Here is a 23,672-nt window from a genome sequence, read left to right on the forward strand (position 1 = left end):
GCCACTTTCCGAGCGAGAGTCGACTCCTAATCTCGCGAGAGCTGCCATGGAAGGTTATGGGCGGAAGTGACATTACGGGACGCGTGTCGGAGGACTTCCTGTTCCGGTCTGCGGTTTGAGGGAAGCGGAAGGAACCCTGTTGGAGCCGGCATGGCGGGCGCTGGGCTGTGCTTCTTCGTCTTCGTCCTCTTCGCCGTCCTCCTCCAGTTTGCCGCCTTTGGGGCTCCGGCGCCGTCGGGAAGCGGCGGGGTTCATGAGCAGAACCCCTCCGCGGAGGGAGACCAAGATCGGAAGGGTTGGTCTTTCTTTGCGCTCCGCTTTTAACTCCTTTTCCGGCTCAAGGCTATAGAGTTCGTTGTGAGGCCCAATTTTTACCTGAGAGGACGCCTCTCTAGGAATCTCTAGGTCCTCCAGCACAACTCTATGGTCAACGTCCGACAGATATTGACCATAGAGTTGCACTGGAGGAGCTACAAAGGCCTAGGAGAGTGTCCTCTCTAGGAATCTCTAGGTCCTTCAGTGCGACTTTGGGTTAAAGTTGACCATGGAGTTGCACTGGAGGACCTTGACATTGTCCTAGAGAGGACATATTAATCCAGTCCGTGATGGGAAGTAAGACTGGGGCTCTTGGCAAAGGGACATGAGCCAATATGGGAGCCTTCACTCTTTTTGCCTGTGTTTCTTTTGGGGGGGCTGGTTAATATTGAGAACTGATTTGCATTGTTTACTTCTATAGAACCTTATGGAACATCGGAATAGGACCAGGCCATAGTGATAATAATGGCTGTGATGGGAAAGTAATAACAGTAATTTATATGCCACCTTTTTTTTACAGAGGAATCAAAGCAGATTCCAGCAGTATAAGAGTAAAACGTCATACAGTTTAAATTACGAATTGAAAACGATCCCCAAACCCCAGCCCTCCCCCCAATAAACAAATGAGTTTGCAGCCGAAGCAAGAACGCAACATTGAAAGAGAGGGAGGATGAAGGAGGAGTCTTGTGGCCCCTTTAAGACTCACTTTAAGATTTATTTCTCCGTTTAAAAGCATATCTGTTCAACGTTAGTCTTAAAGATACTAAACGTTTCCTTTGCACTTGAGGTGCCATTTTAACGGAGCCACAAGACTTTACTTAGCCCCATTATTTTTAGACTGAAACAGAGAAACATAGCCGTCTCTCAGAGAAAAATGCACTATTGAGTTAACTCCAGTGTCGCAAAGTGTGATAAAAGCATTTCAGCAGACAAAGGCCAGTAAATATCGATGCATTGTTTCCTAGAGTTAGGAAGATGAGGCGTCAAACTGTGACTGGTGCACAGCTCTGCCTATGTTCACTGTGGAAATTACTGGCAGTTCTCCTGTTCTCTATTGCGCATGTTTACTTTTACGTTTCTGTATTGCAGACTTGAAACCACCTGGGGATCCTTCAGCTCTCACCAAGACTGAATCCACGCAGCCCCAATCTGGAGCGACTTCAATAGATTCTTCTCATGCTGAAGGAAAGGATAGTAAGAACTTGGCAACCAAGACCAAAAACTTAGATCTGCCTGTTTCAAATTCTCTCGTCAAGAATACAGATCTTAAGGACCCTAAGAACAGTGAGAACTTACAGGCTAAACCCCAAAGTGCACATGTTCCAGATTCTTCTCCTGAGAAGTTGAAACTTGAGGATAGTGAGAACTTAGCACCTGCTACTGAGAGCAGCCAGCCCCATACATCTATATCAGACCCTGCTACACAGAAGCCAGGTCGTAATGAAGCTAAACAAAGTGGGAGCTTGCCAGGCGAGTCCAATGGTGTCAAGTCTGTCACGTCTCTTCCAGAATCTCCTCCCTTAATATCAGATCCTAAGGAAACCAAGGAAGCAGAGAACTTGTCACCTTCCACTGAAAATGACCCAGCTCCTCCCCATAACTCAGATCATAATGAAGCCAAGCAAAATGAGAAATTGCCAGAAGAATCCAAAACCCACCAGTCTGATGGATCTCTTGTAGATCCTGCTCCTCGAAAGCCAGATCATAATGAGGATAACCAAAGCGAGAAAGTACCAGAAAAGTCCAAAAACCCCCAGTCTGATAAATCTGTCGCAGATTCTCATTCCTCAAAGTCAGATCAAAACGAAGCCAGTCAAAATGAGAAAACCCCTCATTCTGGTGCAGCTGGTGCAGAATCTACTTCCCAAAAGTCAGATCATAATGAACCCAACGAAAAGGACAGTGTGCCAGTTGTTCCTGAAAACGACCTGTCTGATACCTCTATCCCTAAAGATGATGATGTGGATGATGATAGCATGAGAGATGATGAAACAATCGGAGGTGGTAAGGAAGGAGAGGAGACTGCTGAAACTGCCCAGTCGGAGAAGGAAGAAGTGAAGAACTCACCAGTCGGTCCGCCGCCTAAAAATGGGTCTGAAAATAGCCATTTCTTTGCCTACTTGGTGACCACAGCTATTGTTGTTGCTGCGCTCTACATTGCTTACCACAATAAGCGGAAGGTGAGTGTTTTGATTTCTGTTGGTGCTTGTTGTTTCGTACATGTGCCAAACTTTGCATTGATGGCAGAAGTGAGGACCATTTGGAGAAAGGAAAAGATTTTCTTTTGCATTTCAGAATCTGATTTCAAATAAGTATGGTAGCAGAAACTCAAATTGATTACTTTGACTGCATTTGTTGGAAAGGGCTTTCAAAGGCTGTGGAGTGAGAATGCTCTTATACTGTGTCATGTGACTTCTGTGGGTTTGTTTGAGGAATAAAGTGTTTATTCTGTTTCCAGTTATATTCAAATAAACGTTTATGAGAGATGAGTCACAGGAAATACCATGAAACACAGCAAGCTAGAGATTTATTGCTCTGTCCTCATGACAGTTAATGTACAAGCAGCAGCGGTTTCCGTAGTGAAACAAGATGAATGACTACTTGGTGTTTGCTCTTCATAAGATATGACCCTAAGGGACATGAAGTTCTAGGTAAAACATGATGAGGAGCGATAGGTGAGTGTTGTAAAAACAGTACTGGCACCTCAACCTAAATTGCCATTCTAAATGCACTCACCTAAGATGGAGATGAATGGATTTACTAAAGATGGTGGCAAGAGTGAGTTATGTTAAGAGTAATTCAAATCCAGTGGTTTGTGTCTATGTGAATACTACCATCAAGTCTTGTTTGGTTGGGATACAGTGAAGAGGATCAGGCAGATTTTTGTGTTGTGTGCAAGTGTTCCCTGGCTGCATTTTCTGTCCATAGCTGTGCTAGCTAAGAATAGAAAGAATTGCAAACCAACAACATCTGGAAACGCCCCCCCCCCCCCCCAACAATTTCAATCCATCACAGGACTTTCTGCTTGGCTCTTTCTTGCTAAACTCCTTTCTGCAGCACATGGGGAAATCTGAAAGAGCTGCTATCACGTTTCCATAAATAAATCGATCTGGGATTTGGGGGTCAATTTTGGGGTATAAATTTTTAGACCTATAGATGCATATATACGGTAATTGTTTGGCCCTTCTGAAGATAGCCAGTCATCCAGTTAACTTCCTTATCCCAAAAAACTATGGCCATGACCTTTCCTGCTGACCTTTTGAGTTTTGAATATATTTTGGCAGTGAAGAACCTAAGCGCTTGCCTCTGCAAGGACTCTTGCTTTGTCTCTGAATCATTGTGATGTAACCATGCTTCTTCAACAGTAATGAGTAGTTCCAAAAAAGCTATCACTGGATTACTCAAAATACGTAAAATCAACTTGGAGGTATCCAACTCCCCAAAAGATCAGAAATTAGAGCTATGATCCTGCAAATTGGCAGTTTAATACAAAAGAACACTCTTTCAATCTCCAGTGTCAAAATTGTGCTCAGATTTTGGGAAGTGGGTCAGACTCAGAACTTTTCAGAATTCCCTATAATTTAATAATGTGTATTTTGTTGTAAATGGCCTTGCTCATTATAATATAAAATGGAGATGCACATATTTTAAACACTTGTTTCCACTTATCTTTTGTTTTGGTTTTTTTCTGCCTTCAAAGATTATTGCCTTTGCTCTGGAAGGGAAAAAATCCAAGGTAATCCGAAGACCCAAATCCAGCGACTATCAGCGACTAGATCAAAAGGTAAGCTCTTGCATTGTGATTTGTTAGTTGCTCCTCTGAAGATGTATGCCAGTTACATATTAGGTTTCAGTTTTAATGCATTTTATTCTGGCTGAAATGACCTCTTATAGATGATTGTAATTTGAAATTTATACATATGTTTAATATGCTGTGTTATAGCTGTATACAGTATTGGGTTGTGGAGCAGTCATTTATGGTTCCTGGCCTACTCCCGGTATACATTCTAGCTAGTCTCCATTATTGTGGTTTAACCACATTTGGAAAAGATTTGACTCTTTTTAACTTTCCATTTTAATTTTCTTTTACCAGGTTCCTTATTAGAGAGGGGCCTCCTCTTTTGACATCATTTGGTCAGTTAGAAATAGATTTAGTACAAACCCAATGCTTCTTGGCTTCTATTTACCTTTGCTGTACACTTGCAATTAATTTAAATTTCTTTCTTTTTTCCTGTTCAGATCTAAGGTAAACCCAGAAATCCCAGTCTAATGATTGGGTTCACTATGGACTTATCCTGAAAATGAGCCTGCGGAAACATGAGCTGCCCTTCATCAGTACAATCCCTGAAGCCTGTTGGCTGTGCTGCTGTGTCCAGGGAGTGAGAAGAACAGAAGTGCTTTTAATTGTACACATGCACTTTGGTAAAATCTTCAGCTGTTTGAACCCCTTTCAGTTACTTGGAACTTGCACTGTTTTCTCCCATATTGTGACATAAGAACCAACAAGGGACAGTACTGTGTCAGTCACCCATTCAGTGATATGATGCTTAACCTGCTGTATTTAGGAAGTGCCTTTTCTGCTGAACAGGCAGATTGGCTTTATTTCCTAAGTCCGCTGTACTGTTTTCATAGTTGATGCATGCAGTGTGTGAGTTGACATGATAAAGGCTGTTGATTGTTGTCCATGGTATTGAAACCAGCAATTTCCTTGTTGAACCATTGCACTAGTTGAAATGTGGTTTGGCTGGCCATACCTATTGGATGCCTTCTGTCTGTAGATGGCAATATTGAGAAATGAAGGCTCAGTATTGCAGATTTCTCAAGAGATGTCAGAGCAAGTGAAAAGGAGGAGTCATCACATTCTGTAGCTTCCTAATTCTCCTTTTGTTCAATTGATGGTCCATTTCTTACATTTAGACCAAAAGTAAAATGATTTGAAGTCTGCTGGTATGAAAGGATTTGGGCTAAGGAATGTTTTAATCTGTTTTTCCCTGTTCCACTCTTTGCCAGGCTTATTTGGAAAGAATCTTAACACATTTTTCAGTCAGTAGTACCATGTCCTGTTAAATCTGGCAGTGGAGCTGGCACTTTTCTTATCCACCCAAGATCACAATAATACAACAGAAATATGTCTTCTCACACCTTTTTCAATGAGCGAACTGTTTCTAAGCACTTGCTTTTTTGTGTTGTCAAGTTGCCATTCTACCACTAAATAGACCCTCACTTTTCAACCGAAGAATTTTATTACTGTTGCAGACATCTAAACTTGTTTGCCATTTCAGAGTCCTGATTTGGGACACCACTTTGAGTGTGAAGGGCACTTGATTAGGCTTAGGTAGCATTATTCACAAATGCACTGTAGAAAATGACAGTTCAGGAGTGTGTGTGTTGATGTGTTTATGTATGCATTGCATAGTAACACTTTAATCTTTGTCTGAAATCTGATTTGGGGATAAGGGTTCCTATAATTCCAGTGGGGCAGATTCAGTGCAAACCAGACTGTCCAGTGTGTGGTGGTCTCCTGGACAGTTCAGCTATTCCGTTGGTCTTGTTTTGCTTCTGTTGGGATGAGGGAGTATGGAAATTGGGGACAGGAAGTAAATTCTAGGGTCACGTTTGAGGCCTTTGACTCTTTATATATTTCCAATCAAATTCTAAATTAGTGAGAAATGACCTCTTGCACTTAGGAGCCGACCCTTGCCTTCATTATTGAGCTTTTCTGCAGTGTCTTTCGATTCTGCCTGCAGAGGCGAGGAATAATTTGTGGCTTGGACTCAAGTGCAGCAGAATGAGGCAGAAAAGCCGACCACTTAACTTCAGGTGGGCCAGTTTACCCATTAAAAAATGCCTGTGGATAGAAAGCTAGCATGTATGTTGGCTGTGTATAATGAATGTAGCCTAGGCCTTTCCTTGCTGAATAAGGTTTAATGTGTAGGAACTTCCACCTTGGCAGCCTAAGGGGTTGCAAATTGGTTACATTACTTATTCAATCACATACTCAAGGCACTTATCAACAAGTGACTAATAGCTCTCATGTAACTGAGGGGAGATCTTGCTATCTCTGGAACACTTCATGCTAATGGTATAACCACTGGCATATGTTAGTCCTGCACATTAGCAAATGGCAGAGCATCAATAGTGTATAACATTGTGAGGCCATGAAATGGCTTCTTGGTTGGCAATTAGGAAAGGATTGTCCCTTTTGATGCAAAATCTAGATTTCTGGAGTGCAATGGTCTTGTGCACTAAGCCCTTAGTAAAAATACTGGGTGGGTGAATTTGGTTATTGTGCTTGACATTAAAAACCCTGTGCTGTTTCCTTAATTAAAAATAAAGTTAACTTCGGGAATGCCTTCTTTCTCTTTAATACATTTCGTGTTATTTTGACTTTGCATTCAAGGTTAACATTTTAAATAGATGAAAGCTTGTTCAGTGTTCTCTGCATTTTACATTGCTATTATTTTTACCTCAACTTGAAATGAATTGTGTTCTGTTGATGGATAGCTTTCTTGCCAAATGTGTCTTATTTTCTCTTTAGGTCACCTCCCTTCCCTGTTTGAATCCACAAGTGTGTGTTTCTGGTTCTGTCAGCTTTAAAAACAAATGAGACACTTTAAAGTTTAGACTTGTTTTTAATCTTTGTAATCTTTTTTCTTGTGAAGTGAATTTAAATAAATTGATATGCCAAACTCTCTTTTGCTTCTGAAAATATATTTAATCACCGTTTCCTAAACTGTCATATGTTATTTCAGGCACCTTCGTGATATTCCAACTGTTTTGTTTCTTTTGCATTTTAATTACCTACCTTTCTGTGATAAAATCCAATTCAAGGTGGCTTACAAATAAGAATGTATAAATACATATAAATAGGAATAACAGATATTTTACCATGCCTTTGCACCAAAGAGTTCATGCTTATGTGCAAGGTCTCTTTTTTCCCTGCCTCCTTTTAACCTCACAACAACCTTTTTATTGTGGTTAGCCTGAGGAGAAGGTTAGACTGCTAGTAAATGACTGGCCCTGACTCACCCAGTAAGCTTCATGAATGTTCAGGGATTTCAGTCTGGGTCTCTCCAATCCATTACTCTAACTATCATGCATCCCATTCAGGAACATAAGCTTTCCTTGACTCTCACACTTGACTCTCACTCGGAGGGTGGTGGAGTCTCCTTGTTTAGAGCTTTTTAAACAGAGGCTGGATGGCCTTTTGTTGGGTGTCTGTGTACTTTGATTGTATATTCCAGCATGGCAAGGCATTGGCCCTTGAGGTTTCTTCCAGCTCTGTGATTCTATAATTCTATTGCTATCTGAATTACCACCTTTATAGTGGATTGAAGGAGGTTAGATATTTCACTCTCTGCTTCATTCCTTGAAGTCATGGAAAGGTGTGTGTAGCTGGTTTTGGGGGAAGGGGTTCTGTGAATCTATCACAGCATTCTTGTCATTTTTATTTGGTCTTAAAACTGCTACCATTGTACAAACAATAACATGCATTTACTGACAAGGAGGTAGCAGCACCATGAAAACAGTATATAACCCTTCTCTTGATCTGGGAATGCTACAGGTTCAGGAACAGGAGCGTCTCTGGTTGATTCTGTGCACTATGTTAGGTATGAGTATTTGGAGTGTGAAGCATAACCAAGAAAGGCTCATGTGACATCCCAGCATGATCCTTTCTGGAGAACAAACCCTCCATATTGCACACACCTATTACTAGGAGCTGTTTATGCACAAGGAATACATATTGCTTTCCAACAATTCCTTTAGGAAGTACTTCTTGCAACACAACATTCAACACAGTACAACACACAAACTAACTCCACCATTAAGATGCAAAATATATATACTCCACACACTTCCATGTCATCACCCTCTGAAGATGCCAGCCACAGTTGCAGGTGAAAGGAGCCTGCTGGTATTTGCAGTCACCACACTGGGAAAGCTATAACTTGCTCATTCCACCAGATTTCCTCCACTGCAGTATGTACTGTTTCGTGGAATGATTGGTTGTTGGTCTTCTGAATCTGAAGAGTGGAATAAAAGTCACAAGGTCTGGTCAGCTGCTTGTGTCTACCATTGCTAAATGACCTGTTCATAGAATGCATTGAAGATTGCACTGATCGATCAGAGATGAAGCATCTAGAGATGGCTGATTCTCTTTTACAGAACCTCCAGTACAATGTGCATGAATTCTTGCCATGATCAGGATCAGGTTAGGGCTCAGTAATTGTCTTCCTAGGGAACCTTTGGCTCTTGGAAATGGTGTTAAGACTGGAGCTTCCACCATTATTATTGTCAGTTGCTGACAGTAAGTAGGGATGATGAGAACTGTAGGTCAAATGTCTGAAAAGGCCAAAGGTTCTGTCCTCTGCAGGATATTAAGGAATTTAGGCAGACAACATTCTTATATAAAATATTTGAAACAATAATGTTTTTTAGCTGGCTCTTAGTCAGCCATCGCTTTGAACAAAAAACTGCAAAGGACTGGAATGTCTAGCCTTCAGACTTGGTTGGTAAAGATGGTAGATCATAGTTTTGCCTGAAATTAAGGTTAAGGCTTCTCAAGGTGCAGTCTTCTGCAATATGGGTTGGTTTCCTCAATGTTTGTGGTTGCAGTCCCCCATCACCCTTCAACGTTTGCCATGCTGGTTGGGACAGGGGAGTTACAGGTGAAAACACCTGCAGAGCCCAGCTTGGAGTAGGCTGCCTTTGGGAGTAGATGAGATGGAGACGGAAGAAGGGGCCACAACCAGTGAAGCAATGTATCTTACGTTTTCCCTTAAGTAGTTTTACTGATAAAATTGTGTTTTTGTTACGGTTATGCCCAACATTTTCCTTCTCACTTTAGTTGCCTGTGTATTACACTGACCTTTTCAGTTTTTTTTAAAAAAAGACACATTTCCGTTTAAATGAAGATGTACATTTTATCAGTTTGCTTATAGCCTGACAAAGGAGGCCACCTGCTGCTTGATCCGATTAGTAAGAGCTGATTAGCAAAGCTCAGACAGACTTTGTTAAGTGTACTGCGGTCAGGATGTAAAGTGCAGGGCAGTAAAAACCCGGATGACACAGTCTTCGCCTCCTCTTCCTAGTGGCCCTGTCACCAAGACCGAACTTCAAGGTGGAGCAGGATACGATGCTTTGTGGCTGACAGCTGTTTTATTTTCATGATAAGCACTGTAGAAAGAACAGGAATTAGGGCACGTGCTCCAGTAACTTTATGGTGAACAAAGAAAATGAAGCCTAGGGTGGATTGGGACACCAAAGTTTAAGCCCTATATAAATCATAGGTGTTTCCAGTATAAACTCAGGTGGAACTAGTGAACTTGAACAATTTGGACATACATCCTTATCTTTATTACCATAGTGTTAATGAGTATCTAGATAGCTGCAGCTCGCACACCTATTGCTGGATAAAAGCCTTGTGCAAATGACTGCCAGTGGGAGTACACCGAAGAGGGAGAGAGCATGATAGCAAGGGCTGAACTCTGTGCATAAAGTTTTCTTGTGTGCCTAGCCCAAGGTGTAGATAAGTTATATGCAAGAGGGACTTTGATGTAGGCTCTGGATAAGGATATCAGTGTTGCTGCCTTCCACATTCAACTTTCTTCTTTAAAAAAAGATAACCAAACACCCATGTTCCTTTTTGTTAAATTTATGGATTTGAATGTTTTCCCCCAAAGCAAAACCAAATTCTCAACCACTTCACTTGTCAAACTCAGTTGTTCTAATGTACTAATGGCAACCCTGTCATAGGGTTTTATCAGCAAGTTTCATTCCAAGGAGGTTTGACATTGCCTTCTTTTATGGCTGAGAGTATGGCTTGCCCAAGGTCACCTAGTAGTTTTTTGTGGCCAAGTGGGGATTTGAACCCAGGTCTACCAATATCCTAGCACACCACTCAGACCTTTGTATCATGCTGGCTCACTGTCAAACCCAACATATAAAACTATTTCTGGTGTTGAGCAGATTGTGCTATACAGTACCTGCCTGCCTGCACAAGTGAGGTAGCAATGTATTGAGACTCAAGATGAACACACCTTGATGTATCCATGTTGGAGCATAGCTGCAATGGGCAGCAAAGGTTGGGGACTCTGGGACAGTGTCTGGTTGTGTTTATAGAGCTAGGAAAAGAGAGAGAGCATGACTCTCTAGCAATAACACCAGTAACCAGAAGGATGATATCTTCTGTCTGCTGCCAGCTACAGATAAACCTAGCCATGTCTGTGGCAACACACACATACACACACAATCCTCATTGCTTTGCAGGTGTGCTCTAATGTTGAAAAGACTGCTCGGGAAAGCAAAATGTGCTGGCAGAGCATCATACTCCACCAAGCTGATGTAGGTTCTCAGGTATGCTGGATTGCACCATTATGCAGCCAAGCGCACAATGGTCAGTACAACCAAGAATTTTGTCATTTTGCACAAATTATTCCAGCTCTGCATGTCTTAGGGCCTTGTCCCTCTTCTTTGGTGAGAATAATGCCTTGAAACATAAGTGTACATATATTTTCTTCATTTTTAAAAAAAGATCTGGGTGTTTTTAAAAAGATTCATTGGGATATTTTGTGGTACTGCGGTTAATGATTCATGCACCATATTTAATGACCCTCCCAGCAGTTGTCCTTTCTACCATCATCAATGCCTGGCTTGCACAGTCCTGAATAAGATGTATCCTTGTGTAATCTCTGAAAATGTTAAACCGCTTCATTGCATTTACCCAGCATAAAAGCACAAGAAAATTTCACAAAAGAGTCTGTACATATACTATTTCTTTCATGGACGGGCTTTACTTGTACGCAACTGTATTGTGGTAAGCTGCCACAATATTGCTTCCTATCTTGAATTCCATGCACCTTGGCTATAGTCATCTACAAAAGACCCAAGGTTAGTGTCACACAAGCTAGGAAAGTGCATGTGTTTCCCCTATATACATTCTGGATTTTGTCCTGGTAACAAAAGGAGCATTGAATCTGAATATCCTATGTTCATGAATGTTGCTTATGCACCTGCCCATGTGTTTCACAAGGGAGACCCGCCTAGAGTCTATTCTTTCACTCTTTATGTGTCAAGCAAAACCTTGTTTTATTTTCACAGACCTTTCAAGTATTCTCAGTCAGGGGTGGACAGGTGATATATTTCATTCTACTAGTAGTGCGCTAATCCACTTTGAGTAGATCAGCAAGGATTTCCAATTCTCACAATATGAACCAGAATTTAAAAGACTCCACATTCCTCACTTGCCCTAAGTTTTTCTAATGAATGAAGAGAGGCTGGGGTAATCCTTCTTTGTGGAAGGACTGTAAGCTCTATTTAGTTCTGGAAAGCAACATAAATTCCTAGAGTCAGAATTCCTGAATTCTTCGTGTATTTTGTATCAGCCTCTTGGGATCTGTGATGTTGTGTGTGTTGTTGTTGTTGTTTTAAAGTACAGCCCAACAAGCCTGATGCCCGCCCACCTCTACTCCTATTTTTTAAAATAAAATAATTTATTAAACTTTTTACAGTTAACAAAAATTAAAAGCAAAACAGAACATAGAGAGAAACACAAGATGCATAAAATCTGCACCGCAAGGAACATGAAAAACACATATTTTGAAATCACCTCAATTAGTTACAGTACTTAGCAATTAGTAAGTAAATCTTGCCATCTGTTACTATGTGAAAACGGTGGACAATGCTGACTGCTATTAGAATTGGAGCCCATATTACACGGAATGAGTTGCATGGTTGTTCCTTACTTTTTCATGCATGTACACAGTGGCGTCACTAGGGTTGGCGTCACCCCATTCTGTTGGTCTACACCAGAAGAGAAATTGGCACACCAAGGAGCTTATATTAAAATTGAGATCCAGGGCTGGGCAAGGGCAAAGTATGAGGTATAAGTAAGTCTCAATCCAATCCAGTGAGATCAAGGTCCAAGCTAAATAAATATTAGCTGTGTTTGTTCACTTATTCACCATTAATCCTTTGGAGGAGAGAGAGAGTAGGCTGCCATTACTCAGTTGATGAAAATAATGTATTTCTCATGGTGAGCTGGTCCTTGTCATGTGCAGAACTCAGACGACTTTGAAATATGATTTATCCTTATTCTACTATTCCCTGATTCCTGAGTCTTGTCTACCTGATGAGGAAAAAGGGTAAACCTCCTCCAGCATGTTGGTGACAAAGCAGGGCATCTCTCTGCCCCCAGCATGTTCTCCTCTTGCTTCAAAAAAGAAGGCAACTCTCCAGCTAATTCGGGTCATCAAACGAGCAACTTCAAGATGACGTTCCTCTCCTTCTAGCAGCTCCAGTAAGGCTTTGAGGAACATGGATTCCCATCGGTTGATGAAAGAAGCATAGCCTGAAAATGCCATGTGGGGAATATTAATGTTATTGCTCTCCTTCATTGAGATTGTGCCTGCTGTTTGGATAAGGCTGCCCTAAGATATTTTGATGCCTGAGGTGCAGACAGCACCCTCACCACCCACCTCTCCTCATTCCTGGCAGTAAGAAAAAAAGGGATTCCGTAAATTATTTAATTTTAATTAAATCAGATTATTTAAATTTAATCAAATTGTGTAAATCAATTTATTTAAATTAAAATGATATAATTATTTAAATTAAATGCATAAATAGCTAACAATTTGCTGCCCTTCCATGACACCCAAATCCAAGATGCCTGAGACTAGACAACAAACATATATTTAGTGAACTAAAAAGGTGGGATTTATTTTGACTTGCAAAGGTTTTAAGACTGGAGAAAAGACAAAATTGTTTTTTTTCTGCAAAATGCAGTCAAATAATAAACTGTCATTTGGCTTTTCGTCTTTCACCTTAACAATATTAACTATTTCAAGCTGCAAATAAAACATTCTTCTCATTCTTAAGTTGCAGTCCCTTGCGTGCTCACTTTGGGACACTAGGTGGAATTAGTTTTGGAATGCATATGCAAAGTGTCAGGTTGTTATCATACATACCTGGACTACATGAAAACATGACTGCAGTATTTTCAGGGATGGAGAGATAGTGTGAGAAACAGTCAACCTCTGGTTCACTACTATCTGTCTGGAGGTCTGTGCCATAATCAATGCCATAATCAATGTTGTCTCCACGACAGGCCTTAAAAATACAATCAGTTAAAGTAGATTTGAATTGGTCTTCTTTGTGCTTCCAACAGCAGCCCCATGATCAGTGGAGCCAGATCAAGGACAAAATGGTATCTCCTTCCCACTGCATATACACAAGCTGCTATAATATCAATTGAGTAAAGTGGGCCCTTGGGTTCTGCTGGGGTTTGGTTCCAGGAACCTCCCATGGTTAAAAGGGCTGTTGTCAGGCTGCTTTGGGGGTGTGGCATTTACACGGTGCATGCCCCAAACGCAACCAGAAGCCACCTTGAGCCCGCCCCAACCTGGAAAACCCAGGCCAAAAAGGAGCATGAAAAACCTGTTCCTTTTTGGCAGCCCAGATCAGGATTGTGGTGCTGGCCTGGATCAGGGCCAGATTGGAGCCAGGTGCATGTAATTGCCATGGTCCTGCAGTGATCAGGATGGGAATAGCCTCTGGCACCATAGAAAGGATGCCATAACTATGTTGGCCTGGCATTATGATGTCTCTTGTGTGCAGTGCTGTTTGGCCGCTGTGCACGAGGGACAACATCATGCTGCCTGGATGGGCGCATACCATAATGGCACCCCGATGGAGAAAGAAGGGCTTGGAGCATGTGAACGCTCAGCCATACCATAGCCCTACTGTGCATGCAGGCCGCATAAGCTGCCAGTCTGTTGAGCCCCTAAGTCATCCACTAAAGTGATCAAAGCCTTTTTTGTTAGTGGCTTCCAGTTTGCTTCTAGGCTCAGTTCCATCCTCAAACTTGATGGGATATTAAAAACAACTTTGCACTGAATGCATAGTTTTTTAAAACTCCAAAGAGCATCAGCTGGAGGGGATGATCATACTGGGCAATGAACAGCTATGATGGAGGAACAGGAGCTTTCCCACCACTGCTATGTTCTAGGAAATTTCTGGTATTTGCCAGGAAGAGGAAATTCCTGTAGAATCATGAGTCAAACACTAGGCATAGTTCAAAATGCCTAGGTGATGCCACTGATACCAGAAAATGTAATAAAGCTGATTCAGGGAATTTCCTGGTGCAGAAAATGAACTAATCCTTGACGACAGATAGGAAACATAAAATACTTCCCTCTATCTTTTTACGTCTGACTCATATACATATATACACATCCTACGTGAAACCAAAGGCACTGATGTGGGTGTGTATGCGTTTTCTAAATGCATGTTTCACGCTCTTGGGTGAGGCTGGCCTTTCATTTATTTTCATAAAATCTGTTTTGACACATGAAATGAAAGCATCTAAATTTGTTCATACCATTAATCAACCCAATGTTCAAAATTCTAGAAGAGTAATCCATTAGAAAAATCATGAGAGTTCTGTTGTGATACCTTTAAATGTTTAAGGCTAAGCACTACAATGGAGGAAAACTTTTTGATCCGGAATAGGATTGCCAAGGGCTTTTTCACAATGCACAATTATAACACTTTGATTCCATTTTTACTGACATAGTTGCATCCTAAGAAATCCTGGGATTTGTAGTTTAGGGAGACATTACTGCTGTCTGGTAGAGAATTCTATATAACTCTCCTTAAACGGCAAATGGAACCATGATGTTTAAAGTGATATAAAAGTGCTGTAATTCTGTAACATGAAAGAGACCCTGGTGATGTACTTTGCCCTTGATAGTGACACCATTGGGGTTAAATCTTGGGATCAAAATTGAAGGCAGAGAGGTTGGAAAAGTTACCTGTTTGGACCATAACTCCCAGAATCTTAATAAACGTCAGGTACTTCTAGGAGTTAAAGTTTAAAACTAACTTTTTCATGTTCTGACTGAAGGCTCCACAGGCCAATGGTCAGAGCTGGGACTGAGCATTACAATATTCATTGGATGAAGTGACCCTCAATCATTTAGCAAAGGCTAGTTGAGGAACACCATTCGACACTATGAAATTATACACTTGCAACTTACCTGTATGAAGAAAATTTTGGGCTTTCCCATTAGTTTATGACATCTTTGGGGTGATAATGCCTGGAAAATCTGTATAAGTTCAACTGGTTGTCCTTCACAGTCAAACACACTGCCTTCCTGTCCATGGCTGGAAATAATGCTCACAAAGCAGTCCCCGTGATCTGCATTGCATTCTGCAGAGACAGAAGTGAAGAACCTGCTGATATGATTTTACCCTCCAAATGTAAACCTTGTCTTTCCATAATATCACAAAGTTGATTTAACATCAAGACTAAAATATGCATTCACTTTTTAAAAAGTAACACAATAACAACAGAACAGCACCAGCTAAAGCAATAAAAAACCTAAACGCTTAACGTTGTGTTTCATTACATACCTACTGAAAAGTAAGCCCCATTGAGTTACATGGGATTTACTCCCAGGAAAATGTGCACAAAACAGTGAATCCTAAAGGCAGTAAGATCATAATGAATTTCTTAAGGATACAATGCTGCCAAAGTATCCATCCTTTTCAAAATTTCAAATTTAAAAAACATTTTTAAATTAAAATTTAATTTTCTTAATTTTTTAAAAGAATGACATTTTAACCAAATCTTCACTGTGTATATGCAAATACATTTAGTTTGCGCATATGATATTGTAATTTGAAGGTATAATTTTAATTTTGCTAGTTGTTTATGTCACAGCTATTAGCATTACATTCAGTGGCCTATGGGAATTATGATTTTCTAGTAACATTAATGCCAAAAAAGCATAACCAGGGATTCTTTATGGTGTGAAATGGCAAAAGGTCAGTATGAGGGGGTGACAACATGAATTACCGCACCGGATGACACTAACCCCATTGCTCTTCTCTGGTTGTAGAAGTTTCCCTTTGTCTGAAATATTCATGCCAAGTGTCCAAACATTTCTTCAATCTCTCTAATTTGTGGGTGACCTCCTGGGACCCCCCAGGTTTTTGGGTAACAGTAGATTTTGCAATGTCACCAGAATTTTTTTTTTGGGGGGGGTATTATTGTTAAAGAATCGGTAGTAAACATGGTAAATGATATATAACTGCAAGAATACTGTTTGCTCAAACATGGAAATGGACTGAAGCACAGACGACAGAAGAATGGGTTTTTAAGGTTGCAGACTTTGCCCAAGTTGCCAAGCTAACATGGATTTTAAAAGATAAATCAATTGAAGATTTTAAAAAACAACAACACTGGAAACTATTTAAGGACTTTTTGACCAATAACCTGTAGTTATGGTCTGTGAAGCTGAAGGCTTTCATGGCCGGCATCCATAGTTTTTGTGGGCTTTTCAGGCTATGAGGCCATGCTCTAGAAGAACTGATTCCTGATGTTTTGCCAGCAGCTGTGGCTGGCATCTTCAGAGAAATGTTATGTAGTTATGGTTATTAGTAATTCTACTAAGTCAAATTTAGTTAGTCAGATCCGTAATGGAAGAATGATATAATGTTTATTAAACAGGGTGGCGTCCAAGTTCTCTTGTGTTTAGTTTGTGATCAGTTAGGTTGTGATTATTATAACAGATAAGTGTTTTAGTGTCGTGCCATAGTGTTCATTTAGGGTAGTTTAATTTTGTTTTAGTTTTAGCTAAATGTAGGTATTATTTAAGTATAGTTTCCCCCCTTTCTTTTTCTGTATGTTGATTACTTTGTTGTGATTTAGTTTGTATTTTTTTAAAATTAATAAATATGAACTTATTAAAAAAAAGACTGCTACCCTGATAATGTAAGCATATGACAAACTCCACAGGTTTGCAGTGTGTGGTTCACAAAGACTAGTACAATTACAAAAAACCATTCATGATCATTTTAGTTTGATAAAGCAATTCAGGCAGATCCTATCCAATAAGTCCTGCACTGCCGCATCTATCTGTGCCTCCAGACAGACTGAAACATATAGTATTAGGACTGGGAAAAAGACTTGGAGATCATCTTGTCCAGTGGTTTTTGACTTTTGGTCCTTCAGGATCTCTGTTCTGGATTCGAACTCCCAGAAACCCAAACCAACACAGCCAATGGTCAGGGATTCTGGGAGCTGAATATTAAAATATCTGGAAGACCAAAAGCTGAGAACTAGTTAATGTAGAATCTGAAATCCAAGGTGCAACTATAGTTATCTTCGAGATGGCTGTCCAGCTTCTACTTCAATACCTCTGACGAAGGAAAGCAGACCATCACTCAGTACAATCTGATCCACTGTCAAACAATTGTTACTTTTGAGGAAATGTCTCCTAATGTTTAGCTGAAATCTGCATGTCTCCTGCCTCCACCCACAGGTCCTAATCTTGCCCTCGGGAGCAAGCGAGGACAAGTCTGCTCCCTCTTCTGCATGATAGTCCTTCAGATATTCGAAGACAACTCTTATGTCACACGTCTACTTGAAACCAAGCACACCCAGCTCTTTCAATTGCTCCTCTGTCCTGGTTGCTCTTTTCTGGCCCCACATCAAAGACAAAGCAACAGACATACCTTCCTCATACAGTTCTTCCATTTCCTTAGCTGTCAAATCATAGCGTAGTTTCACAGCATAATTGCACCTGGATAGTGCTTTAATAAGCCGCTCTGCTTCTCTCCTAGCCCCAGGTCTTGACGGAAGCTTCTCGTGGGATTTAGTTCTATAGAAATCGTAATTGACAATGATGAGAGCCCTGTTCTTAGCTTGGTTTGACATGCTGTGCAACACAGGGACTGGCACCAAACCCGAGAGATTTAAGAGCACCTGATTATATGTATTGATATCTAGATGTACATGCACTTATATAATCTTTGCCCAGCCTAACTTTATGATGACTCAGCTGGCAAGTGCGGGAATGAAAGCAAAATCATATCCTGGTTAGTTAGGCAGGTGACAATGCAAACATTGCTGTTTACCGTCTACAAATTGCTATCGTTACTCCTGAGTAATTCCGTGACCTGAGATGCAGGTGGTTTTGTAATATTGTAAAGAACAAAGCAAAATGAAACAGGCACACACCCCATTGTATAATATACATGACTGTGATGAAGTGGCTTTAGGAGCTGGTTGGTTTCGGTGAAGTGTGAACATAGGGGTCTCCGGGTGAGAAGGGGATTTTAAAAAGAGCATTTGCACTGCAGGAATACTCCAGTTTGACACCACTTTTACTGGATTACTGCTATTGAACCCTGGGAACCTTAAGCCTATTACAGACTGCCAAAATAAAGCTGCTTCGGGTCTCTTTGGAGGTATGCTGTTTAAATGATGCATGGGTCCTAAGAATCCGGAAGCTGCACCAAAGCTGCACTCCGGTGCTTAGGAATGGAGTATGGCTTTGGCGCGAACTCCGGACTCTTAGGACCCATGCATCATTTAAATAGCATACCTCCAAAGAGACCCGAAGCAGCTTTATTTTGACAGTCTGTAATAGGCCATAGTTTGTTGTGGCACCAGAGCAGAGCTATATTATAATGAGTACAGATTATATTAATTATTTTCTTGTTGCATCAGCTATAGATTGTGCATCTTCTCTTTTGCAAGTAAGTCACTTTGAGACTTGATCTGTGAGAAATGACTCATAAATTTAATAAATAAATGAAATTAAATGAAAAACAAGTCATCTGATTTCATATTTGTCCATTGAGCCAGTGTTCTGTTGTGACTAGGAGCAGACGTTCCTGTTGTCTGGAGGAGGTCTTTCTCATCCCTCCCTGACTGATGCCTTTTTAAAAATCTGGACGTGTCAAAAGCTTGGAACATTTATAAATTTTGCAAAGAACGTGGATATGCCATGACTAGACTCTTCCAAAGCGTACATGCCAAGAAATGAAGACATTAATCTTCATTTTATTAATTTGGCAAACAAACAAACATGGTCCTCAGGCATCCTTAGCACTAACTGCTACGATGACAGAACTGATAACATATTTTCAGTGGCTTGATTTTCTTCTTTAGTTCTAATCTCTTAGTTTTGGGTCATGAATGGGTCATGAATACAACCAGGATACTGATGGATTATTTGCATTGGCAGAAGGTTACATTAGATGACATTTGAAGTCTGTTCCGATTCTATACTTCTGTTTTTGAGCATTGAAGCCCAATTTCTTTGTCTTAGGAGAGATGGGAATGATTCTAGACTGAAGATACTTGGTGGGTGGGTTAATGGCTGTCTGTCTTTCATGTATACTTTTAAAAACAACTGCTGTTGATTTTACATTCATGAACCAAGCTGAACAATTGGGAACTTTGGGTTTCTCTGCACCTATTTACTACTACAGTCTTTGTGAAGGAGAAAAGAAAGTGAAAGGAAGCAAATAAATATGAAAAAGGAAGCAAATAAAACCACTACCTTGTGACAATGATGGTTATTATATGACAGGAACTTCCAGCGCATGCTTCTCACGTGGCTAGTCAGTTGTTCTCACTGGACAAAGTCCTCTTAGGTTGAGGTGCAGAGTTCATAGCTCAGACTATTACCAGCTTATAAAGCAAACAGGAAAAGCAAAACTTCCAACTAGTGTTCAGACTGGGCCATCCCAACGTATTTCACTCCCTCAGAGCAAGATGAGAAAGTATATCTTCCTTCTTCCATGTACAGAGGCTGAACAAATTTTAACAGTGTCTAATACTTTAACTTTGTTCCTTTCACACTAGTGACAGAGCACATGATGTTGCCTCCTCCTGTATCTGCGGCCGCCTGAGACAATTACTTCACCCGACCCATTGATCAAGCCAGGACTGAAAATTTACCAGCCATGAAAAAGTAGCAGCTGGAGTTACAACAATAACTCATTCAGGGGGACGTAGTTCACACACAGCCCTCCACATGTCACTGGATTACCAACAACCCTGAGTTTTCGTTATAGTGTCTAAGGTTGGCAAGAGTTGAGCAAAAGATAGAGGACCAATAGATCTCCCCATTAGTGAAACATAGGGCAGGCCTCATGTACCATTAACAATCAGTAACTGAAGCTTGCAAGATAAGCAAGGCTGGTGTTTCAAGAGCCAAATACTCTAAGCCTTTGGTGGCTAGGGGTCCCATACTGCCGTCATGTATTCTTGCTTTGTGTACTCTGATGAGAATATAATAACCCCAGATCTGAGATTGTGGCTATTTTCTCACGCTATTTTTTAAGTAGTAGCTGGGTCACAGGCTCTTTTCTAGCTATTACTGCCTTCTGCTCCAATTCATAGGAAGCTACTAAATCATACTATTTCTCCAGGTGCTCTGGTGGAAATTTTCCACTACTACCTGGTTCTTGTAGATTTAGCCTGGGAGCATCTGCTCTCAGAGATGATCTGCAGAAATTGCAATTGCACACTCCTCCAACATTTCACATGAAAACTGGGGCATGTACTGCCAAGCAACATCTGAGTACAGTCACTGAGGAACCTCTTCCATATTCAGTGCTGTTCTTTTAGGTTTCCCACTGAGGATGAGGTAGGTTTGTGAGTATGTGTATATACACACACATAATGAATGCAGACTACGGAAAAAAAGATAACCAATAACATGGGATTTCATTTGCTCTAGTTTGCAGTCTTAATTGTTGCTTATTTTTCTCTTCTCCCACTGATAATTAATTCACTAAAACAATGGCAGTGCAAGGAATTGGCACAACAACACTGTGTACATTAAAATCTGCATGTTTTGCTCCAGATGTGCATTATTTCATATGTAGGTCTGTCTTTCTCACATGTTTGCTGTAAATATCTGTGCACAATGCGTAACTCTTCCATCTGGATCTTCATGTTCCCCAAACTCAAATCTCAACAATGGTGTCAGGCATAGCATCTATTTATTGTGTATGAAGTGTAAAAAGAAAGTACTCATGGGGCCAATAATGAGTTACCATTGCAAATAGGATCATTGCAGTTGGTGTCTCCTGGTGACTTCTCACTTTGACGTCACAGTTACAAAATTGTTTGCTAGAAGCCTTCAACAGAAGATTTCTAATGCTTGGATTATAATTTCTGGAGTCACAAATACCAAACGGAAGAAAAATGAGTCAATGTGACAGAGTTGTGAGATGCCAACCATTCCAGTATCACACAAGGACTGATAAAACCCAGCTGAAAGCACACTATGAGCCATAAAACTCTTTAGATGAAAGAACATCACACTCTCAGGCTAACCAAGTTAACAGGATCATTTGGAGGAGTGGAGAAAAAAACAACAACCATACACACTGCCCTGAGATGCTGCTGTTGCTACTTATTTATTCCCCCCTTACCCCCAGTTTGGAATTTGTCTTTCAATAGATAAAAGAGAAGTAGCTAGAACTATACCAAATACTATCCATAAATTTAAAGCCAAGATAAAAATCATTACTATTTAAAAGGGCAAATATACAAAACATAGACTGTACAAGGCCCAGCCCCTTAGAGCAGTCAGTCATCAAGTGCCTGCTATATTAATAACAGTAACAACAACAGTAATGATAATAATGATAGCTTGAACCTGCCTGCGGAAAGATAGCAAGGAGGATGCCAGTCTCTCAAGAGTTCCAGACCCTGGGAGCAGCCCACAAAAAGGCCCTTGGATGTGTTCTCACATGTGAGGTTTGTGAGACCGAGAAGGCCTTCCATAGGCAATTCCAAAACAGAGGCAGGCTCATATGGGAGAATATGGTCCTTCTGGGAGGAAGCACAGGAAATAATTTTTAAATCATACAGCAGGGTATAACTTTACTATAAGGACAGGAGTAAGAATGTGTCCATGCATCCAGGCCTAGAATATCAGGAAGTTATTATTTTTTTGCAGCAAGTTATACTTTTGAAGTTTGTTTTTGTATTCCTTCAAGTCATTTCCGACTTATGATAACCGTAAGGTGACCCTATCACAAGGTTTTCTTGGCAAGATATGTCCGGAGGATGTTTGCTCCTTCTCTGAGGCAGAGAGAGTGTGACTTGTCGAAGTCCACCCAGTGGGTTTCCATTGGTAAGAGGAGATTCAAACTCTGGTTTCCAGAATCACAGTCCAACATTCAAACCACTGTACCATGCTGGCTCTCAGGCTTCTAGAAGCTACTTATTTTTTAAGGATTTGTAAAATGCCTTGAGTGCCAGTTAGGTTGAATGGAAGAAATGCACGCACACATTTTGTGGTACATGACAGAAGTTCTTGAACTGTTGAGGGGAAAATACATGCATATAAAATACAAACACAAGACAAGTTAGGAAATGCTTAAGAGATAATGCTGTGTTGACTTGCTTTCCTCTTCCACCTCCATTCCATCTATGATGTGAGCTGGAGTTGGCCAACAATTGAAGATTCCCCACCAAGATGAGAGAAAGCAGTCTTATGGGCATCCCTTCAAGAGTTGTTTCCAAACCTACCATCTACTTTCAGTCTTTAGATTTATTATTGAATGTATATCCCATCTTTTCTCAATGAAATGGTCTCCCATTAAAATAAAGGCCTGTTCAGCTCATCTAAGATTGCTCTCTCATGTAGCAAGTCTGTGATGTGTTTTTGGAACATGAAAATATGTAACTTCACCACAAATATTTAGGATGCCATTCCTTGGATTCTAATAACAGCTCAATGGAAATGCTGAGTGCCACATGTTAAGGTTCTCCAGTTTTGATGCAAGCCCATGGTAGGGGGGTTCTTGTATACCTTTTGAATTAAGCTATACTGAAACCAATCCATGAATGCACCAAAGAAACAAGATATTACATTTACAGGAGCAGATTTTTTTAAAAAAAATAGGAGAACTAAGTGCAAACTCTTGTAGGTGCAACAAGTGCATTTACTCATTTTTGTGTAGATATCTATTGTGCTTAGCCTAACTGAAGATGTTATTTTAAACCAATTTACTTAAGCTGTCCATTTGCAAACATAGACACACTTAACTCAATCCGGTGTCTATAGATTTACCTTAATTCCACAAGAAATTGAGCTAAGTAGAGACATAACCTACATGACTATTCACAGTGGATGGTAGTTCAAAAAAACCTTCTGCAGGCAGGTTAAGCCTTTCTGTGCATCACTAGGCCTTTGAGAGCTGGCTGCGAAGGGGGAAAGGGCCTTCCGTAACATTATGAATGGTAATATTTTAGCTGGTTTTGATTTTATTGACAGTTTGGTTATACTTTTAACTTTTGCATGTTGTACATTTTTAGTTGTATTTGTTTTCAACATTTGTAAGCTGTCTTGTGGTGTAGTGGTTTGAGCATTGGACTATGACTCTGGAGGCCATGGCTTGAGTCCTGCCTCAGCCATGTAAACCCACTAGGTGACCTTAGGCAAGTCTCTCAGCCTCAGAGAGTGGCAATGGCAACCCTCCACGGAAGAAACTTGCCATGAAAACCCATGACAGAAACCCTACAGGGTCTCCATAAGCCAGAA

At 40.6% G+C, this 23,672-nt stretch overlaps 2 protein-coding genes across 2 annotated transcripts; one reads left to right on the top strand and one right to left on the bottom strand.

Annotated features, from left to right (window-relative positions):
- Window positions 1-84: 84 nt before the first annotated feature.
- TGOLN2 (trans-golgi network protein 2) lies at window positions 85-7,008 on the top strand. The gene is made up of 4 exons (XM_042475512.1): window positions 85-295; window positions 1,405-2,495; window positions 4,016-4,099; window positions 4,555-7,008. Exons 1-4 carry the CDS (start codon window positions 151-153, stop codon window positions 4,558-4,560), a joined length of 1,326 nt encoding a protein of 441 aa, XP_042331446.1. The 5' UTR covers window positions 85-150; the 3' UTR covers window positions 4,561-7,008.
- Window positions 7,009-11,757: 4,749 nt separating this feature from the next.
- Window positions 11,758-18,143, bottom strand: LOC121934729 (caspase-3-like). Its single transcript, XM_042475513.1, has 4 exons — window positions 17,833-18,143; window positions 15,351-15,523; window positions 13,281-13,422; window positions 11,758-12,664 (listed from the first exon to the last, which is right to left on the bottom strand). Exons 1-4 carry the CDS (start codon window positions 18,032-18,034, stop codon window positions 12,414-12,416), a joined length of 768 nt encoding a protein of 255 aa, XP_042331447.1. The 5' UTR covers window positions 18,035-18,143; the 3' UTR covers window positions 11,758-12,413.
- Window positions 18,144-23,672: the final 5,529 nt, after the last annotated feature.

This window comes from Sceloporus undulatus, chromosome 6, assembly GCF_019175285.1.
Source record: "Sceloporus undulatus isolate JIND9_A2432 ecotype Alabama chromosome 6, SceUnd_v1.1, whole genome shotgun sequence".
Lineage (NCBI taxonomy): Eukaryota > Metazoa > Chordata > Lepidosauria > Squamata > Phrynosomatidae > Sceloporus > Sceloporus undulatus.

Bases quoted from the DNA above. Each gene is read 5' to 3' on its own strand.
- TGOLN2 (XM_042475512.1), top strand. From the start codon at position 151: ATGGCGGGCGCTGGGCTGTGCTTCTTCGTCTTCGTCCTCTTCGCCGTC. The intron at 296-1,404 runs GTTGGTCTTTCT...TCTGTATTGCAG, and splicing joins GGGAGACCAAGATCGGAAGG to ACTTGAAACCACCTGGGGAT. The intron at 2,496-4,015 runs GTGAGTGTTTTG...CTGCCTTCAAAG, and splicing joins CTTACCACAATAAGCGGAAG to ATTATTGCCTTTGCTCTGGA.
- LOC121934729 (XM_042475513.1), bottom strand. From the start codon at position 18,034: ATGTCAAACCAAGCTAAGAACAGGGCTCTCATCATTGTCAATTACGAT. The intron at 15,524-17,832 runs GTATGTCTGTTG...CTGTCTCTGCAG, and splicing joins GGAAGAACTGTATGAGGAAG to AATGCAATGCAGATCACGGG. The intron at 13,423-15,350 runs GTAAGTTGCAAG...TGTATTTTTAAG, and splicing joins CCAAAATTTTCTTCATACAG to GCCTGTCGTGGAGACAACAT.